Consider the following 20,633-nt stretch of genomic DNA (forward strand, 5'->3'; position numbering starts at 1 on the left):
TATCTTTGTTTTTAACATGACTTATTTAATTATAAGTTTGTATAATTTAATTTTTAATGGTGACTATGTTTAACAACCAGCTTGCAAGATTCCTGAAATTTTAATAATTGGCTTTCACAAGCTTGTATGAACCAGCTCCATAGCACCACAGTTTTCTCATCTGCAAAACAGAGGAAAGGATTGCAGCTTTGCTTACTTGTAGACATGTTGTGAATATCAAACAGGATCAAGCTTGTTGTGTAGGAGGTGGGACAGCAGGCAAGGAGACCAGTTAGGAAACCCATCACAATCATCCCATGAGAGATATTTAGGGATACAAGGGTTAAGAAGGAAGGAGCAGCCAGCAGAACTTAGCAACTTTGGTACCTGAGAGTACATTCATGGAAAGAGGATGGAGGGTCTGCTATGAGTCCTGCAGCCAGAGAGATCTTTTTAAAGTGGACATTTGTCCATAGTCAGTGATTATAATGCTTCATGGTTTCCCATTTTTTAAGCTAAACACAAAAGTCCTTAAGGAGGCCTCTGATGTTCTGTGTAATTCAATCTTGCCTTTCTCCAGCCTCATCTTCCACCAAGCTCCCCCACGTTCTCTCCCCCCTACAGTCCTACTAACCCTGTGTCAAGTTTGCACATATATGGCCATTGCATAAACTATTCCCTTTTCTTGAAAGGCTGTTTCCCTCTCTTTTTGCTTAGTAAACTACGCATTCTTCAGATTGGAGAATTCTTCCTACCTGGGTACTGCCTCCTTACTGAGCCCTAGGACCACTCCTTTGTTGCACTTGATTGCATAGATGTAATTTGTCATCTATCCGTGTGGGTTTTTTTTTTTTTAAGTCTATCTTCCTTACTAAGCTGTAAGCTACATGAGGGCAAGGGGCACATTTGCCCATCATAGACTGACTCTCCAGTGCCAAGGACTGTGCCTGGCACAGAGTAGGCCTTTGATAATAAGTGTTGAACGCTGTTCAACCTCACTCCTTGTAAGGGCCTCCTGATATAAATTCATCTCTAAATCAGCACAACAGAATTAATATCCTTCCTTGCCCATGAAAAAACTGAAGCTCAGAGTTATTTGCCTAACATCACACAGGTCAAAAAGAAACAGCAGTATTCGAAACCAGCTCTGACTCCAAAGATTTTATTCTATACCCACTCTCCCTCAGCTACCTCTCAGGTGTCACTCAGGTTTCTGGAGAAAAGAAGAGAAATTGCTATAGGATTACAGAACACCTGAGGCCTAAGACCACCCAAGATCTCTGGCTGTGTCTGGAAAATTCTGGCCCCAGAACAGATTACGGGGTGAATGCAAGGTCTGTATGCAAGGTCTGTAGTTCTGCAGCGCCCTCTGCTGTCCAGCTACTTTCTTGGCCCCAGATGGAGACAGTGTCCAGGCACCTGGGGTATCTCTACCTGCCCGGAGCACACATGCTCTTTCTAAGGCAGGGCAAGGAATGCTGCCTTTCTCCTTTTCCTTAAATGTCCAGGCCTGTTGCCCAGATCCTAGGAAAAAAAAAAAACATTAAAAATTAAGCTCCGAGCAGAGGAAGTATAATCTTTGTATGAGTTAGATTGGAGTGTATTTGTCGAGTAGATTTTGTGTCTACACATACCTCTTTCACTAAAGGCTATATAAGTGGTCCCTACAGTAATAAAACCCTAGTTTAAAAAGGTTTGTGGAAAACAACTCAGAGACTGTAAATCAGTCTGAGGTTCACTTAGTCTTTCAGCAGGGGACCAGGCAGTGACTAGTAAGTTAGGTCCAGTCTCTGGCCCTCTGGAGCTTGCCATCTAGTTTCAGTTCTAATCATGCCATTTCCTGGATATATGACCAAGAGCAAATAACTAAACATCTCTGAACCTGTGTTTCATTTGTAAAATTAGGTCAATAATATTCCTCCCTGACAGGGCTGTTGTGGGGATTAATGGAAACTTACATGTGAATGCTAAAACACTATACAAATGTTAGTTATTATTATGAAAAGCTTCTTGGGGAGAAAAACAACTTACTATTATGTCTTCACCCTTTGTGTTTTGTTGATCCTCAACTAACCAACCATTACTGATCATACCAAGAATGTGGAATAGATCATTTCCTCCCTCTTGTCCCTCTCTCTGTTAGCACACAGAATCAGAGAGGTCAAGGAGAGAGCTGTGGATGTGTGATACAGGTCTAATCCAATGACCACTCACCAGCTTTGTGACCTTAAGGAGGTCACTTTGCTGACATTTAGTTTTAGTTTTAGTTTCCTTCTCTATTAGAGAATGGTCGAGGTTACAGGCACTTCTAGTTCTGACACACTAGAGATTCCACTGGGGGTTTGTCCTCTAGCCCCTCTCTTTTCCTCCTACCTCTTACATTCCCACTTAGGGTTCCAAAGCAGATGGTTTGAAGAGGCCACCTGTAAAGCAAGGGAAGTTTTTAGCAACCACCACTCAGTGATCTGAGACATCAAAGGTTGGGGGCGGGGCAGAGAATGAGAAGGGAAGGAGCCAAAAGACCACACGTGCACATGGGGCCAGATGGATGGGTGAGTGGGGAGCACATCAGCAGTGGAAAGGCCAAAGGCGTGGAAAAGGGAGGGAGAGGAAGGCAGAGGCTTTGCTTTGTGCCTACCTGCAAAAGTCCACACCCTTCTGATCCAGGGAGGCCGCTTTAGATAGTACTAACTCTGGGCCCCAAGTAGTCATGTCCAACAGAGGGAAGGGTGTGAGCAGTAAGAAAATGGGGAAGAACAAGAGAGGTTAGGCAGTTTTCATGAAGAAAAGAAGACAGAGCTTAGGATGATAAAATAAGGATGAAAAAATGGAGGCAAAACTTTGTTCACTCTCTTCTCCTTGCCCCCATCCTCCCCCCACCCCATTGCCTGTGGTTGCTAACTAACCTTGTGGTGTGAGAAGAGGTATCTTCTGGGTGGGGAGGTGGAAACCTGATGGAGGCTCCCCCTCTGTCATGAACAACAGTGTGGTACTAGAGAAGTCCCTTTGTCTCTCTGGGATTGATTCTCTCCTCTGTAATAAAACTTGATTAAAGTCTCTGAGATTGAATAACAGGCTAATGGTGGTTTGTGGGGCAGTGTAGGGGAGTCAGAGCTCTGGGTTTAAGTCTCCACTCAGAGTGAGTAGCTTAATGATCTTGAGTGATCTCTGAGCCTGGGTGTCTGCACCTATGAAATAGGGATAGAAATATTTACCATATGTAGTTATGGGGGAGATTCATTGAGATAATGCACATGAAAAACACTTTATGAACTGCCACAGTCTGTACTAAGATTGATTATGATTATATTGAGCTCTCTCTCCCATCCCCGATCTCAAATTCCAGTTCGGCAGCACAGTTTCAGGGGTGTACAGGCAGCCAGAGCAGATTGCCAGGAGATGCAGCTTGGCCCTTTATCATGCCCATCACAATTGCTGCCAGGAGGCTAAGTGGAGCAGAGGGGTGGAGAGAGGGGCATGGGCTCATCTGTGGTTGCTATGGCGCCCCATCCTGGATTTGCCAATTTCTCCTAATGGAGCAAAGGGCAGAAGGAGGGAGGAAGGAAGGGAGGGAGAGTGGTAAGTGGTAGAGAGAGAGAGAGAGAGAGAGAGTAGAGAGAAGAGAGAGGAGAGAGAGAGAGAATGAGAATGAGCCTGGTCCCTTCCTCTCTTCTCCCCTCTCTCTGGAGCAGATGTAGCGTGGAGAATGGGGGGAGGGAGCCTAGATATTGGATGAGAGGGGGAGGGAAGAGTGGTGTGCCAGGATTAAGAGGGTTTGCGATGGGGGGTCACACTGAGAGAGGAGGGGGCAGAGCCCTCACGCCTACATCCAGAAGCCAGCTGATGACGTTAGAGAGAAGAAAAAACAAGCAAGAGCAGGAGCTGAGAGATAGAGAAAGAAAGAGAGAAAGCAAGGGTAGGAGGCGGGGAGGCAGGCAGGCCCAGACTGCAGCCAGACTTTGCCTGCATTCTCCTGAGCCACCAAATCCCCCAGGCAGCCTGGACCCCAGGGTCTCTGAGAGCTGCCCCAAAAATGGGCACCAGGGCAGAGGTCATGCCCCCTCTTGTGTGGGGGCTGCTGGGCTGCTATTTCCTCTGTGGCTGGGCTCTGCGGGGTCCACGGCCCTTCCGCTCTCTGCCCCCGCTGTCCTCTCAAGTCAAGCCAGGGTCTGTACCCATGTGGGTGCCCCCAGAGGGTGCTGAAGCAGCCCTGGCTTTTCTTTACTCTGGAGATGCCCAACAGCTGTTGGAGGCTAATTGCAGTGAGCACTATGAAGCTCAGGGGGCAGGAGCCAGACCAGGGCTCCCCCCAATCCTACGGAGGGCAGCGGGCACCCTCACCCAGGCCGCCAATTTCCTCAACATGCTGCTACAAGCCAACGACATCCGTGAGTCCAGTGTGGAGGAGGATGTGGAGTGGTACCAGGCTCTGGTCCGAAGCGTGGCTGAGGGGGACCCACGGGCACACCGGGCTTTGCTGACCTTTAACCCTCCACCAGGAGCCAGCCACCTGCAGCTGGCCCTACAGGCTACCCGGATGGGGAAGGAGACCATCCTTCAGGACTTGTCTGGGAATAGGGTGCAGGATGACAGCCCAGCTGGGACCCTTGACACCCCTGCACTGAAGAAAAGGGTGCTGACCAATGACCTAGGAAGCCTTGGAAGCCCCAAGTGGCCACGGGGGGATGGATATGTGGGGGACATGCAGCATGTGAGACTGTCTTCTCCCTTCCTGGAATGCCAGGAGGGACGGCTCCGTCCTGGCTGGCTTATCACACTCTCAGCCACTTTCTATGGACTCAAGCCAGACCTCAGCCCAGAGGTCAGGTAAGTGGGTTGGTGCAGGATTGGATGCATTTGTGGGTATGTGGGGGTGAGGGGCCTAAGTCTAGCTAGCTGTGCATGGGCCATTTGGCATGCACATGTATGTCTGGGGGGCTCAGATGTGTGTATTTGCAGTTGACTCTGGGAATCTGTAACTATGTGTTAACACATACAAATGTGAGTGTACAAACTGTGTATGAATCAGTCCATTTATACGTAGGTATACACATATGTGTGTGTACAGATGTGTGGGTATATCCAGGCATAGGTCTTGGCCCCCAGCTCTGAGTAGTGGGTAGAAAAGGCAGGAGAGGAGTTGGTGTGGATGACAGTGACAATCCATGCACCAGGCGCCTGGGAGGAGCCAGGTGGCATTCCAGGACTTAAACCCACAGCTCTCTAGCAACCCAGATGTGTAAAAGGAGGCTTCTTCAAGGGAAGGAAAATTCTTTGGGGTGGGGGGTTGCTAAGAACCATTGTCCTTCCTGTCTAGGAGTTGGCCAGGTCCTCAGGGTCACTCCCAATGGCTATATTCTTACATCAAGCAGATTCCACTGTCCTGCCTGTTCTGATCCAGGATCCTATAATACTCCTCAAATAACTGAGCCCCCTCAACCCAAGTAAAGAGGTGACTGGGAGTGTGGTGGGAAGAGGCAGAAAATGGGCATAGTACTTCAAAGACATTCAAAATCAACATTGTTTTTTCAGCTACGTGTCTCCTTTCATTGTCCCCAGCAGGGTTCCTGAGCTCACGCAAAAGCCCGGCTCCCTTCCAGCTCTCTCCGCACTCAGTCAGAGCAGGGAGGGATTGGGAGCCCTTGGGCCAGGTAGACCTAATTCTGGGCTCCTCCATTCCATATCTCCTTTGCTATGATCAATTCAGACTTGATTTGGGCCAAGCGAGATGTGGTTAATAGTTGAGCTCTGTGCGTGTGTGTATGTGTGTATGCAGTGGGGAAGTGTGAAAATCCCTTTCAGACAGATCATCAGAGCCCCAGCTCCCACATGTCTTGACACTCCCCCTCCCTCTACTCATTGACAGAAACCAGGAAATGCTAGGATGTTGAAAAGCTGAGGATGGAGTGGGGGGCATCAACCTAGGGGGAGAGGGGTTATTGCCCACGGAGACAGTGAAGGTTAGTAGCACTGGTGAAATGGAATGCATGTGTGCCCTCTCTCCACATACTGCAGCCACTGTGCTAAAGTTTGCATAGCTGGCATTGCCCATAGTCTGGGGCCCAAGGACACTATTCACCTTGGCATCCTTCTCTGTGCCCCTAACTGCCAATTCACTGCCCTAGGGGGCAGGTGCGGATGGATGTAGATCTTCAGAGCGTGGACATCAATCAGTGTGCCAGTGGCCCAGGCTGGTACTCTAACACGCACCTGTGTGATCTCAACAGCACCCAGGTAAGGATAAGAAGCGGGGCATATGGACCTGCCTCCCTTCCTCTTTCCCATCACTGCCACCACCCAGCTCCCAGGAGAAGCTGACAAAGGCACACCAGCCTCTCAGGGATTCAAGGGAGTTCCTAGTGATGAGATAAAGATGAGCTACCAGGCTTTCTAAAAGTGAGGACACTTACAGCCTACCCCTACCCCGTGCCCAAGACAGCCATCCTTGTTTTTTTGTTTTATTTTATATTTTAGGCGAGGCAACCCTTGGTTGACCTCACAGATTGCAAGGACCTTGTCAGCTTACAATCTCTTATTTTTTTATTTTTTACGCCTACAGCACCTAGGTGGTCTCCCATCCACTAACTAGGCCCAACCCTGCTTAGCTTCCAAGATCAGATGGGATCAACCTTGATTTTTTGAAAGCTCAGTGTGCCTCCCTATCTGCTCTCCCTCTGGTACTTGGTGCTCTAGGATCCCTCCTCAGGACCATCTCCTGACCCTCTATTAATCATCCCCTTCCCTTCTCCTGGACCTCATTGTCATATATCAACAGAGCTCCAGGCTCCTTCTGGCTCACAAAGAATGCTCAGTTATTGTCTTTTGAAATAAGTAGAATTGCTGGTTGGGGTATGGGAGCACTCTAGGATCTTGAAGAACTCTGGGACTGGTATAGGTGATGGAACCCAGGCCAGAGGCTGGAGGAATCAAAGCCACGGACGCAAAAGAATATGGGTAATGGAAAGCAATGGCTGGTAATCCTGCAAGCCCAGGACTGGCCAGTGAACGAATCTGCTCCACGGTTACACTGGCTTCATGATTGTTCCTGAGCTGAACCAAAGCCAAAGGGAGCCCTGTAGCGGGTGGGTTTGGGCATTTGCTGCTCTTCAGGGAACATGTATTTGGAGCTACAAGTCCAGGGATGGAGATGGGCTCTCATTGCTAGTGCACTTCAAAACCCAGCCATATTCACATCTCTAGGCAGGCATTTGTCTGATTGTGCAGATTATGGCAGGAGCAGAGCATGTTCCAGTGGTCTGGGCAAAAGAGGAAGCTGGGCTATGATTTCAGAGGCACTACCCTCTAAGCTTTCTAGGTGAAATCGGGCTGGATATGAAACTTCCTACAGTTCAACCATTCCTTTGCCCCATGCTGTCTGTTCCTAGCCACTTCTTACAGCTCATCCACGTGCTCATCTTCCCCACCTGGCTCTGAGATCTGCTCTGTCCCCTGCTGGGTAAACATTAATGGGTGGAGATGGAATAAAGAGCTGGCCTTGGCATCCCATCAGCCTGGCATTAGCCTGGCATTAGGGCTGGGGAGAGCAGTCCTATGCTGAAGTCAGATGGCCTCTGACAGAGGAAGCCGCTCCTTCATTGGAGCCCTTTCAACCACTTTTGTGCCAAAGAGGGAGGCCAATGAGGACCCTTTGAGGCAGGATACAGACCTCTGAGAAGGTGTGGCTGGGCTCAAAGTTCTCTCTACTTCCATCCCCCCACCTCCCGCCCCCCAGCACCTCGCTCTGGCAACAGCTGGGCACTAGGAAATGGGACCTGAGGCACCTATCACTGACGGTCTGAATAAAAGGGTGATCGATCCCTATACTCTTTCTTTGGGGGTCTCTTTGAGAAGAGAGGCAGTGGGGTGCGGGTAGAGTAGGGTTTCTATGGAAAGAAAGCTTCCCTAGGATTAGGGAGGACTTCTGGTGAGGTTCCCTAGTTTGGACCCAGATGCCGAGGATAGGAAGATAGATGGACCCGCCATCTCCTTCCGGGAGGGAAAGCCCATATAAATACCTATTGTGTTTGTCATTCCCACAGTGCGTCCCTCTGGAGAGTCAGGGCTTTGTCCTTGGCCGCTACCTCTGTCACTGCCGACCTGGCTTCTACGGGGAAAGCCGCTCTGGATGTATGTAACTGTGGTGAGGGCCAGGCAGGCTTTTTACAGGTTGGGCTGGTTGGAGGGAGCATCTGGGGAAGGCAGGCTGGGGTGAGATATTGAGAAGAAACTTGTCAGCATGGGCAGAAGGTTGAGAGAAGTAGAAAAGGCAGGCAGAATCCTGTTTGGGTGTGTCTGTGCCTTTCGAGCCCATAACATGCCAATCTGCTATAAGTTGACCTTGCAATGAGCCCTGGCCTGGCATCTCCTCTTCCTGTTACCCTGGCCTCCCCTGGGAGTACCTATTTCCTCATTCCTCCCCTCCTGACCCTATCCTAGGGGCCATCAAAAGAGGGCAGGGAGAAGGCTATGGTGAGAGAAGGCTGGGATCTCAGGATGCCCCATCCATCCCTCTCTCCCTTCACCCATCTTGTTCTTTATAGGGTTGGAGGAGAGTGCTGCCCAGCCTACCAGGCAATTTGGATCCCCACAAGGCAGCTCTGGGAGACTTCTGCGGTGCCAACCATGTGCTGAGGGCTGTACCAGCTGCATGGATGCCACACCCTGCCTGGTAGAGGAGGCCCCAGCACTGCGGGCAGCAGTGATGGCCTGCCAGGCCTGCTGCATGTTGGCCGTCTTCCTGAGCATGCTGGTCTCCTACCGCTGCCGCCAGAGCAAGGCAAAGAAGGCCCCACATCTCCCTCCTGTACACATGTCCTATCCATCTTGAGTCCCTAGCATCAACTGGAGACCAAGGCTACCTAAGACTAGAATTTGAGAGAAATAGGTTCTGGTCTTGATTCTTAACCTAACTTGCTATGTGACATTAGGCAAGTGGCCTCACCACCTTAGACCTGTTTCCTCATCTGTAAAATAAAGGTATTGGACTTGATTCAAAACAATAAGTAGGTACTAGGGGAAGTGATCTGGATTCCCAGGAGAATGGAAGAAGCAGACATGTAAAGAAAATGACAGTATGGCAAGACAGGGGCAAGGATGGAGGTATATGTCAGTTTCTGTGGCAGTTCAGGGGAAGGACCCACTTGTCCTCCCTGGGCTGGCATGGGAAAGACTTTCTATGAATTTTGAGTGAGGCTTAAAGTTCAACTGGGTAGTTACCAAGCAGAGAAGGGGATATCTAGACCAGGCAGCAGTCTGATCCAAAGCTTGGAAGAACACATGAGGTCCTTTCTAGCTCCAACAGCCTCTGATCTGAGCCCAGGTCTGCAGCAAGGCCCAGGCTGGAGTTGAGAGGGGAATGGGGCTAGGGTGGCAGGGGCTGTGTGAAACCTGGGCCTTAGCTGGGCTTAGTGCCAGTGGAACTAAGAGCCTTTGGTGGGATGGGGTATAGCCTTAGCCCAGGACCATCGAGTGACCCCTAAAACAGGCCTGAGACCTTTCCACATCATTGTCCATGCTCTGTCTTCCCACCACCCTACTAACACACCTCTCTCATTCCTGGGTTCACAGAGGATCCGGGCATCTGGAGTTGTTCTGCTAGAAACCATCCTTTTTGGATCCCTTCTGCTCTACTTCCCTGTGAGTTTGTGGCCAGAGGCTGATTCCCCACCTCCCAGGATCCCCACAGTCCCAACCTAACACCCTCCAAACCCCAGAATGCTTCTTCCTCTCTGCCCTCTTGGGGGGATTCAGAGACTTCTGAATCCCCCTACTGAGATCCACAAATGGCAGGCTTACCTAGTGAGGTCTGGAGCCAAACAGTCCAGGAGCTCTATGACCCACCGTGTTACTTAGGATAAGTTACTTAACTTCTCTGGTACTTAAGCTGCTCCTTTGCAGAATGGAGGTGATGATGCCTCTATTGCGAGGCTGTTAGGAGGATCGGCAATGTGCTTAGCATAGGCCTGGTGCATAGTGGAAGTACAGTGGAGAACAGCTATTTTTGCCTCCTCTCCACCAGGTCTTCATCCTGTACTTCAAGCCCAGCATATTCCGCTGCATCGCTCTCCGCTGGGTCCGGCTGATGGGTTTTGCTATTGTCTATGGCACCATTATACTCAAGCTTTATAGGTAGGGGCTGGGGCAGACCTTGCTGTCACGTTGCTCACTCCCAGGCACCCCGACTGATTGGTGGAATGGAGTTCTTCACAGTCAGATTCTTACAGCTCCACTCCCCTGTGCCCCCAAGGCCTGCCCCATCACTATAGTCTTCTCCTCCAAACATAACTTTTCTGGGAGTGAGGAGGTAGCGAACCATGGAAGGGACGGGAGGACAGGTATGTGTGGAGGAGGGGGAGTGATGGACAGAGGACAGAGCACTGGCTCCCTCTCCTTGGATCTCCCCCTCACCCCCGACCCACCATCCTCACTCCTGTAGAGTGCTCCAGCTGTTTCTGTCTCGAACGGCGCAGCGGGGCCCCCACCTGAGCAGTGGGCGGCTGCTGCGGCGTCTGGGGATGCTTCTGCTGCTAGTGCTGGGCTTCCTGGCTGTGTGGACGGTAGGGGTCCTGGAGCGAGGCATCCTACACACGCCCCTGGTGATCCGAGGCCACACTCCCACGGGCCGCCACTTCTACCTCTGCCACCATGACCGCTGGGACTATATCATGGTTGTGGGTGAGTTGCTTCTGCCTGAGCCGTCTCATCTTGGCCCCGGGCTCTGCCCCACCATGGTCCCCTGGTCCTGTTCCCCCTGCCTTGTACCCAGACCCCTGGCCCGTGCTCCCCACAGCAAGCCCTACTGAGAAAGGGGCGGCCTGGCTGCTGAAGTGGTGCCGGCTCTGTCCCTCCCTGCTTCCCCACAGCGGAGATGCTGCTCCTGTTCTGGGGCAGCTTCCTCTGCTACGCCACCCGAGCTGTGCCCTCGGCTTTCCACGAGCCGCGCTACATGGGCATCGCCCTACACAATGAGCTGCTGCTCTCCGCTGCCTTCCATGCAGCCAGGTGAGGATGGGCCCGCCCACCCACCACTCATTCCCCCCTAACACCACTCCTCACCTCTCCCAGATGAGGGAACCCTCATCCCACAGCCATTCATACAACACTGCTGTGCCTCAGTGAGGTGAGGAAGGCCGCCCACCTGTGGCTCTCTCACTACTCCCACAGATACCTTTCTGTACCCCATATCTCACCCAACACACAAGGAGAGGAAGCTCCATCCCATCCATGCTCGGCTCTCCCTGACTTATTCCTCCTCACACCTCAGCTATCCCAGCAGCATGCCTGCTATGTGTCCATGAGGACCTGGCCCTGTGGCGGAGACAGAATCCATCCACAGGACAGTCCATAACAGAGCCGTGAAGCATGAGTCTGTGCTATAGGCAGCCAGAGAAGGCAAGCTGGAGTAGTCTGGGAGGGCTTCTCAGAGGTGGAAGTTAACCTGAGCCCTGAGGTAGTACCTACATCTTAGAGAGGGCAGGAAGGAAAAAGAATACCCTCTTCACCCGACCCAGCACCTCCATGGAGGTCAGGGCTGGGGCTGGGGAAGAGAGCTAGTGAGACATGTGAGAGGGAAGAGGCCACGGCTGCCCACAGCTAAGGACCCCCTCCCACCACACTCTCAGGTTTTTGCTGGTTCCTTCTCTGCACCCGGACTGGACCCTCCTCCTCTTCTTCTTCCACACCCACAGCACAGTCAGCACCACCCTGGCTCTGATCTTCATCCCTAAGGTGAGATCTTCCCTGTCCTGGATGTAAGGCAGCACCCCCTGCCCACCGTCCCCCGCTCCTTTGTAAGGAGCACTGTGGATCTGCTGCTGCTGCTGCTGTAACGCCCCCTCTGAGTCGGGGTGAGGATGATACCTCGGGGGTGAGTGGGTGCTGATCATCAGGGCCCTACTCAAGGAAGCTACTATCTCTCTGCCTCCAATCCCTGGACAAGGGAAGTAAGAACTAGGGCTGGAAGGGTCCTTGTAACACAGTTTGAGGGTTGGCGAACTCTGAAAATCAATACAGAAGCAGTTACAGCGGGAGAGGTGGGGGAGCTGAAGAACATAGCTAAGAATTGTGGGAGCAGGAGGTTGAGACCCAGTGGTCTCTGAGCTAGAGAAGGTCAGGAAGGATGAAAACAAGCAAAACTCTTCAGACCCCTGAATTCTGAATCATAAGAGGGGGTGAACATTAATGAAGTAAAAACATATTCCATGGGGCAGGTGGAAGAGGTATAAATAGTGAGCCAAGGTGAGTCTTTTTCCCAATAATACCCATTTTCCTGGCCAGTTCTGGAAGCCGGGGGCTCCTCCTCGAGAGGAGATGGTAGATGAAGTGTATGAGGACGAGCTGGACCTGCAGCGCTCAGGCTCCTACTTTGACAGCAGCATCGCTTCAGCCTGGAGCGAGCGCAGTCTGGACACTGGAGACATTCGGGTATGTGATGCCCTCCCCACCTCCTTCTGGCGCTAGCTTTCTGGAACAGGGAGCACTGATGCCCTGCCCCTGGCTTTCCCTCTCTTCTTGCCTCCCTCCCTTCTCCATCACTGCCCTAAGCTGTTCAAAGGAGGCCACTCACCACCAAAAGTCCCAGAACCCAGACCCCAAAAGTCCCAGAACCCAGAGCCCTGAGGCCCAGGGCACTTGGCAAGTTAGAGGCAGAGCCATGAATAGAGCTCTAATCCCCACCATGTTCTTCACTTCTACACAGCAGGGGCATCACAAGGGGCGGACTAAGAAGCCCCTGAGTCCCCAGCATACTGGGACAGTTGGTGACACTAGGACCAGTTGGGGCTCAGCAGTTAAGGCAGTGAGTGGCTACCAGGGGTTTCCACACCAGGATCCCCTTTCTCGGGAACCCTAATGAGAGGCTCAGTGGGTAGTAAATTAGGAGACCTGGCAGTCTAAACCCAGTTTCATAAAACTCAGTGTAGGAACAACCCCAGGAAGCCATTTTGTCCATCCCCTCCCCTTGCACTGGGGCCTATTTCCACACCTGACTCGTTTACATCTCCCAGTTCCTTCCTTGTCCCAACTACCTCTGCCTCTTTTTCGCCCTGGTGTCCTCCTCCACCCTCTGAGCTCTGCCTGCCCTGCCTCCTGCCCCCTGGATATAGGCTGAACTGAGACCCCAATCCAGCAGGGGGGCCAGAGACTGTGAAGGCCACTGCCACAGCCACATCACCCCTGGCCCTCCACTTTGTAGAGTAGCAGCCAGTCTCTCTCTATGCTGGCTCTGGGAGAACTCCAACACATAAATCATTCCATTATTTACGCCTGAATACGGCACTTTCCGTGTTCACTAGTCCCATCAATCTCATATAATCCTCTTAAGGAAGCTAATACTAGGCAGCCGGATATCATTATTTTAGAGAAGCAGAGACCCAGAAGGTCAAGAAAATAGCCTCAAGGCACACGATGGGTCTGCAGCCTCGAACCCATTTCTTGTCCCCCAAACTGGTGATTTTCCATCTGACCACAGTGCTCCAGAGAAGGGACTGCACGCTGCCTCCTCAAGGTTGAGTGGGTCCGACTGGGAACCAGGTTGGCGCTGGTCTTGGAGGAATGGAGAGGAGGAATTCACCTCTCCATTCCTCCAAGACCAGGTTTTGGTTTAAAAGCAAGAAAGGGACACAGCTTGGTGGGAAAGAGATCCCCCAGAGAAAACGATCTAAATAAGGGCTGAGGGGGAGAACAGTGGAGCCAGAGGATGGAGAAACTTAGCCCATCCATCTCAATGTCAGCTTTGCTTTCCCTGCCCTTCCCTCCACCTAGGATGAATTAAAGAAGCTCTACGCCCAGCTAGAGGTCCACAAGACCAAGGAAATGGCTGCTAACAACCCCCACCTGCCTAAGAAGCGGAGCGGCTTGCGCCAGGGCTTGGGCCGCTCCTTCATGAGGTACCTGGCTGAGTTCCCTGAGGCCCTGGCCCGGCAGCACTCCCGGGACTCCAGTTCCCAGGGCCGCAGCAGCCTGCCCGGCTCCTCTCGCCGCCGGCTCCTCAGCTTCAGCCTCCAGGAACCAGAGGGGCCACCGGCCCTGCGCAAGTCCCGTAGCACCTATGACCGCGACCACCACAGGGAGCAAGAGCCGCCTCTCCATGACTCACTGCTGAAGAGGAAACTGGCCAAGAAGGCCCCGCGGGGAGAGAGCCGTGAGTCATTAGAGGGGCCCCCTGCCCTGGGCTTCAGGTCAGCCAGCGCCCACAACCTGACGGTGGGAGAGAGGCTCCCCAGAGCCCGGAGCACCTCCCTGCAGAAGTCGCTCAGCGTCATGGCCGGCTCCAGGGAAAAGGCTCTGCTTGTGGCCAGCCAGGCCTACCTGGAGGAGACCTATAGGCAGGCAAAGGAGCGAGAGGAGAGGAAGAAAGCAGAGGCAGCCCTAGCAAGCCCAGTTCGGAGGCTATCCTCCCGGAGGCTTGAGCGAGGTCGGGGGGCCCCTCTGTCAGCCCCGCCTTCCCCTGCCAAAAGCAGCAGCGTGGACAGCTCTGGGAAGCTTCAGGCGGAGGCTGTGAGAAAGCTGCCTCACCCTCCCATCCAGCACCAGATCTCCACACCCATCATGACCCTGTCTGCGGCCTGCCTAGGAGAGCCAAGGATGCTGTCTCCTACCTCCACCTTGACTCCAGCTCTCATACCAGCTCCACCCCTGGCCCCAGCCCCTACCCTAGCACCAATCCCAATACACCCCCAAAACCCTAGCTTACTCACCTTTATCTGCCCATGGGAGAATGCAGAACTGCCAGTCAAGAAAGAAAATGTGGTTCAAGAAGGCCCTTCAGGGCCAGAGCAAGGCAACCATTCCCCTGCCCCAGCTCGGGCTAGGCTTTGGAGGGCCCTCTCTGTTGCAGTAGAGAAAAAGGGTGCTGGAGAGAATGAGATGAACGCAGAGGACAAGTGTCTCCAGGGGGAAGCTGATAATGTGGATGAGGACAAGCCCAAGGCCTTCTCTAAATCTCATAGCCTCAAGACCCCTGTTCAGCAGAGTTCTGTGCGTAGCCTGGGACTGGCTATCAAAGCTTTGACCCGTTCTCGGAGCACACACAGAGAGAAGGAGAGCGGGGAAGAAAGTTCTGAGAAGGAGAAGGGCAGAGTTTCAGGAGAGGGTGTGGGGGCATGCCCCAGATCCCCCAGGGTAGGTGGGCGCAAGGTGATGAGTAAGCAGGCTGCCCTTGCCCCCTGCGAAGATGAGGAGTCCCTCCAGAACCAACAGAATGCTCACACCAGCAGGATGCTCCAGGTGGGCAATAGGGAACAAGAAGACAGAGGCAGGAGGACATCCCAAGGTCAAGGGAATGGGAAAATTGAGAGAGCAAGTAAAACAGGGCCTATCACACTGAGGCAAGTCAGGCAAGGCACAGTTGGGGACAAAAATGCTGACCGAGCAAAAGAAGCCCCTGTAAGGAGGCAGGAATTGCTCAAAGCTGGCCTCCAGCCCCTGGGCAGTGTTGACTGCAAGGTGGCAGAGGTATGCCCCTGGGAAGTCGCCGAGTCAGAAACGTGTCAGCCTGACAGTAGCAACAAGGCTGAAATCTGTCCCTGGGAGGTGAGTGAAGGAGCCACTGAGAGGGGGGCATTAGGACAAGATATAGATGGCTCCCAAGAGAGGGGGAAAGCCCCGGAAGAATCAGAGCCCAAAGATGTGGTTGCCATTACTCAGAAAAAGTCAGAGAGGCTGCTCAGAGGGCAGGAGGCAGTGTGTCCCTGGGAGAATGCTGATTCTGGGAGTCTGTCCCCTCAGTCAGCCCATCAGGACTCTGACAGAACCAAGAGCAAGTCTGAGGCAGGGAGCAGTGTGGAGGCCAGGGAGGTGAAGTGTCAGCGAGAAGTCACAGGCCCAGAAGCTTGTACACCTGCCATGGCCAAGGCAGAGCTGTGTCCCTGGGAGGCAAGTGAAGGAGAGAATGAGAAACTGTCCCAGGAACGGGTAAAGAAGCTCCCCCAGGAGAAGCAGAAAATCCCCAAGAAAGCAACCTTCTGGAAAGAACAAAAACTGGGAGGAGACTTGGAGTCTCTTTGTTCATGGGAGAGCACTGATTTCCGTGGCCCCTTGGCAATCTCTACTGAGGCCCCAGGAAGCCCCGAGTGCTCGGGGAGTTTGAGCGGTAGCCTCGCGGAGGTGTGTCCGTGGGAGGCAGGAGAGGCTCCTGCTATCCAGAAAGCAGAGATCTGCCCCTGGGAGCTGGGTGATGAGGTAGTGGGAAAGGAAATACTGTGGCAGGAGACAGGTGGAGAACCTCTCCAGGAAGAAGGGCAAGCTTCCAGAAAAGCGATGGGGGGACAGACTGAGAAAGCAGGGCAAACACCCAGTCTACGGCAGGAATCAGTGTGTCCCTGGGAAAGCACAGCCTCTGGGCACCCTAGCCCACGTGTAGACGATTCCTCATCCAGACATAGTGGCCAGCTCCTCAGCGACGGAGGGAGCAGAGCCACTCAAGTGTGTCCACGGGAAGACATAAGGCCAGAAGTAAAGGCAGAAATCTGTCCCTGGGAGATAAATGAAAGAACAACAGAGGACCAGACATCAGAACAGGCACACCAAGGAGGAGACTCTCAAAAGGATGAGGAGAAAATGCCTGAAACATCAGGAATAAAAGATGTCACATCTTGGGAAAAACCTGAGGGACAGATCCAAAAGCAGGAAGCAATCTGTCCTTGGGAGAGTGTGGACCCTGGCAGCTTCCCCCTACAACCAGGTCCTCAAGACACGGACAGACCCAAAGCCAGTTTCCAGGTGTCAGGCAGTGTGGGTAGCATAACTGCCGCAATCTGTCCATGGGACATGGAGGACACCCTGCCTGCTGCAAAGGCAGAGATTTGTCCCTGGGAGGTGAGTCCTGGCACAGGGGAAGAACGGGATTTGGGAGTTGAGGCCATTAGGAAATTGCCAGTTGTTACAGGAAAGGCTTCTGCAGATTCTGGACCTGGTGAGATAGCTGTTACTGCTCCAAAGAATTTGGAGAGGCCAGCCCGGGAGTGGGAGGTGGCCTGTCCCTGGGAGGGTATGGATCCAGGAGCCTCCTCTCAGCCTCCTGACACTGTGGACACTGACAGGCCAAAAGCTGGATTACAGGAAATAGACCATGTGGGGTGCAGGCCAGCTGAAGTGTGTCCCTGGGAAATGGAGAAATCGTCTACCAGTGAAAAAGCCAAGATCTGTCCCTGGAAGGTGAATGAAGGACCTACTGGGAAGGGAACGGAACAAGAGATGGGGGATGATTCAGCAGGGCAGAGGGAGAAAACTCTAGAAAAGGGGAGACTCACCAACCTGGAAAAAGACATATCAAAAGGGGAGACAAAGCTGAGTCAAGAGCAAGAAGCTATTTGTCCTTGGGAGGACTTGAGGGAACCCAATGCTCAGGCCCCTGAGGTCTCAGACTTGTCCAGCAGCGTAAGAAGCAAAGCAGCAGAGAGGCATTCTTCGGAGGTCAGTGATGAGGCAGCAGAGAAAGGGGACCTGACACGAGACCCCCAAACCGGCTCTGTCCAAGAACACATAACCCAGGAAAAAGCTCCATCTTCTAAGGCAGAAGTCACTACTGAAGATGGGGGAAAAGCAAGCAATCAGCTACAATCTATCTGTCCATGGGAGAACACGGCCCCGGCAAGCTCTTCCTCCAACCCTGACGGTCAGTGCCCTGACCAACTAAAAGCTAGCTCTCAGAAACCGGCCAGTGTTGGGGACAGGCACGCTGAGGTGTGCCCATGGGACATTCCTGCCCCAGATGCTCATCCAACTGACAGCAGTGCCAAAGCAGAAATCTGTCCCTGGGAGGTGACTACAAGAATCCCCGAAAAAGGGGTGTCAAGACAGGATGAAAAAGGGGAACATCAAGAAGAGGAGAGGAAAGCCCCAGAAAAACCAGAGCCCAAAGTCATGGCAGTTCAGGAAGAGCCAGAGAGAGCAGAAAGGAAGCAGGAGGCTGTGTGTCCCTGGGAGAGTCAAGATAGTGGAGGTCTGTCTCCACAAACAGCCCCACAAGCTTCTGACAGAAGCAAAGGCAGTCCTGAGGCAGCAGGCAGTACAGGGGCCAGGGTGGCAGAAGTGTGTCCGTGGGAAGCAGAAGTGCCTTCTGCCAAGAAAGCAGAAATTTGCCCTTGGGAAGTGAGTCAAGCAGCAGCAGAAGAAGGAGGCCCAGAGCAGGTGGAGAGAGAACTCCAAGGGCAAGGAGAGCTGTTCCTTCAAAATGCAGGGTCTGGATGGACTGAAGAACACTTTTCAAAAGCAGCAGCAAAAGGCAGCAGAGAGCAGGAGATGGTCTGCCCCTGGGAAGGCACGGGGTCGGGAAGGCTCTTCTCCCAGCCAGAGGCTGCAGACACTGACCAACCCAGAGTCAGTCCCCACGGAGCAAGCAGTGTGGGGAACAGAATGGCAGAGCTGTGTCAATGGGAAATCACAGATCCAGAAGGAAATAAAATAAAGGGTACTATGGCAGACATCTGTCCTTGGGAGGGAACTGGAGACCCATCTGAGGAATCTGGCCTCCTGGCTTTAACAGCAACTCGGACAGAAGTATTTTTCTCCACAGCCCCTGAGAACCCACCATGCCTTTCAGTACAGAGACCTTTGGGTGGCTCCCTTCCAGAAAGCAAAAGCCCCCGCCCCAAAGTGAGCAAGCCAGCCAGTACTTCTACTCTGGAAGGTGTCAGAGAATTACAAGGACTTTCAGGACTTGGGCCAAGGACCAGCTTAGCCCCAGGGCCAAGTCTCCAAGAAGCTGAGGCTCAGAAGTCTTCTTCCCTAACCGAAGACCAAGGAGAAGTTACTTCCAAAGTTCCACATGAAGAACTCGCCTCTCCAACTGTCTATCCTTGGGACTGGGAATAATAACTCCCAGTTTGAACTTGGGTTAGGTCAAACATCAGGTGGCTGGCTTTCAGGAGCCAAGGTCCTTTCCATGTCCTAGGTGTTCCCAAAGAGCTGAGTCAAAGACACTTGTCCCTTTTTTCTCTAAGAAGGCCAGAAGTCAATTCTCTCAAAGACAGATTGTACAAGAAGGATGCAGCTCAGACCCCAACAGGAAATCCTATGCTCTCTTTACTTCCAATTCTTCCTGCTTCAGGGAACGAAGGCCAGGCCCTCTGCTTCAAACGTATTCTCCCATCCAGCAAGAGTACTCAACACAAGCCATCTGTCTGGACACGTGAAAAGCCAACGTTAGGGATGAAATGAAGTCAGTAGCACCCCACCCATATTTTCTCACAGGGAGACCCTATTCTTTTCTAAAATCGACAAAGGACTATTATTTTCAAGAAGAAACTAACCATACAGGCCACTGGCACATATGGACTGAGGATCATACAAGGCTATAAAGGTCACCACAGGAAGCTTAAAAAGCCACTTAATTCAAGTTCAAATATAAATCATGAAAAAAACTTAAATGGCTCAAAAGAGGTACCTGAAATGCCTTAAAGACCTTGTCATTTTGACTTTGGATCTCCAGTTTATCGATCCTCATACCTGACCTGCTTGACTATTGAAGCAGAGCCAATCAAGCACTCTTACATCCATGTCATCTGGCATCCAAAGTAACATTAGACAGAGACAGAGCAGAGAAGGAAAGGCAATAACTCTAGATCCTCCCCCTGCTGGCCAAGGTCAAGTTCTCTCTCCCAGACATCCTGTCTCCTACTTTAAGGAGTATGCCTCTTTCTAGCTTTTTCAGATAGCCTCCCCTTCTTTCTGCCCTATCTTTTGCCAGTCTCCTGAGTTCATCTCCCTGGCTCGTTTTTCTCCTGGCCTTTCAGTGCTGACATCAAAGGGTCCATCTCTGTTGTCAATACAATTGGAGCCAGAGGAATCTCTAGTTCTCAAGCGAGAACCAGACCAAATCACTTGCTCAGTAACAAGAGGCCCACATCAGTCTCCTTCCCAAGAAGCCTAAGAAAGGAGACCCTGTTTACAGTATAACTACCCTCAGAAGGAGTAGAGCTACAGGGCAAGTTAGAGGCCTAAGGGCCAAGGAAAAGGCATCATGTAAGTACAAAGACTTCTTTCTTAGGGAGTTCACTCTCATTCTTAGCTCTCACTTAGTTCAACTCTATTCTCTTAAGTCAGTCCAGGCTACACTTACTTAAGCAATCCTAGATAACAGAGTACTGGAGTTAGATGAATAGTACCAGAGGAAAATGAGGAAGGAGGAAAACATTGGTCAAAGAAGTCCCAGGATCAGCAGGAGTTGAGTGGGAGTGGAAGCAGGCAGGCTACACATGGCAGAACTGGGCGGGGGCACTGCAGATGGGAGTAAGCCTACTTACTAGCTGGACAGATAGTGATGTCATTCACGGGGAGGAAAAAGACAAAACGATGGGCTCAAATACCCATTGGGAAAATGCGTCTGCATGTGAACACTCTGGGCAGCCACAGGATGTCACAGAAAAAGTAGCAAGTGCTCCATTTCCAGAAAGGAGGAGGAATGGAGTAACCCACTTTTTAGGGACCAATGCCCTTATTCCCACATCTACCCCTGCCACTTACCCAGTTCCCTTTCCCCGGCCTTTCAGAGAAGTAACTGAAGTGTGTTTTTGCTCTGGGCTCTGGCTAGTTAACCCCATAGTTTCTGAGCCAATGCGAATTTTGCTAACTGCACACCTCAGAACAATCCCATCGAGTCTGGTCTAGTTGGGAACAAAAATGTTGTCCCTGTATCCACTGTTGGGAAATAAACC

At 52.0% G+C, this 20,633-nt stretch overlaps 1 protein-coding gene across 1 annotated transcript; it reads left to right on the forward strand.

The window, feature by feature from the left end:
• Nucleotides 1-4,012: 4,012 nt before the first annotated feature.
• Nucleotides 4,013-20,626, forward strand: GPR179 (G protein-coupled receptor 179). The gene is made up of 11 exons (XM_039873677.1): nt 4,013-4,806; nt 6,105-6,213; nt 8,019-8,106; nt 8,520-8,755; nt 9,547-9,615; nt 9,998-10,107; nt 10,415-10,653; nt 10,842-10,980; nt 11,601-11,706; nt 12,256-12,402; nt 13,741-20,626. Exons 1-11 carry the CDS (start codon nt 4,013-4,015, stop codon nt 18,790-18,792), a joined length of 7,089 nt encoding a protein of 2,362 aa, XP_039729611.1. The 3' UTR covers nt 18,793-20,626.
• The last annotated feature ends 7 nt before the right edge of the window (nt 20,627-20,633 follow it).

Source organism: Pteropus medius, unplaced genomic scaffold (genome assembly GCF_902729225.1).
Source record: "Pteropus medius unplaced genomic scaffold, Ma_sr-lr_union100, whole genome shotgun sequence".
Taxonomy (NCBI): Eukaryota; Metazoa; Chordata; class Mammalia; order Chiroptera; family Pteropodidae; genus Pteropus; species Pteropus medius.

Excerpts from the sequence above, each read along its gene's own strand:
- GPR179 (XM_039873677.1), top strand. The coding sequence starts at position 4,013 with ATGGGCACCAGGGCAGAGGTCATGCCCCCTCTTGTGTGGGGGCTGCTG. Across the intron at positions 4,807-6,104 it reads GACCTCAGCCCAGAGGTCAG|GGGGCAGGTGCGGATGGATG; the intron begins GTAAGTGGGTTG and ends TCACTGCCCTAG. Across the intron at positions 10,108-10,414 it reads ATTATACTCAAGCTTTATAG|AGTGCTCCAGCTGTTTCTGT; the intron begins GTAGGGGCTGGG and ends TCACTCCTGTAG.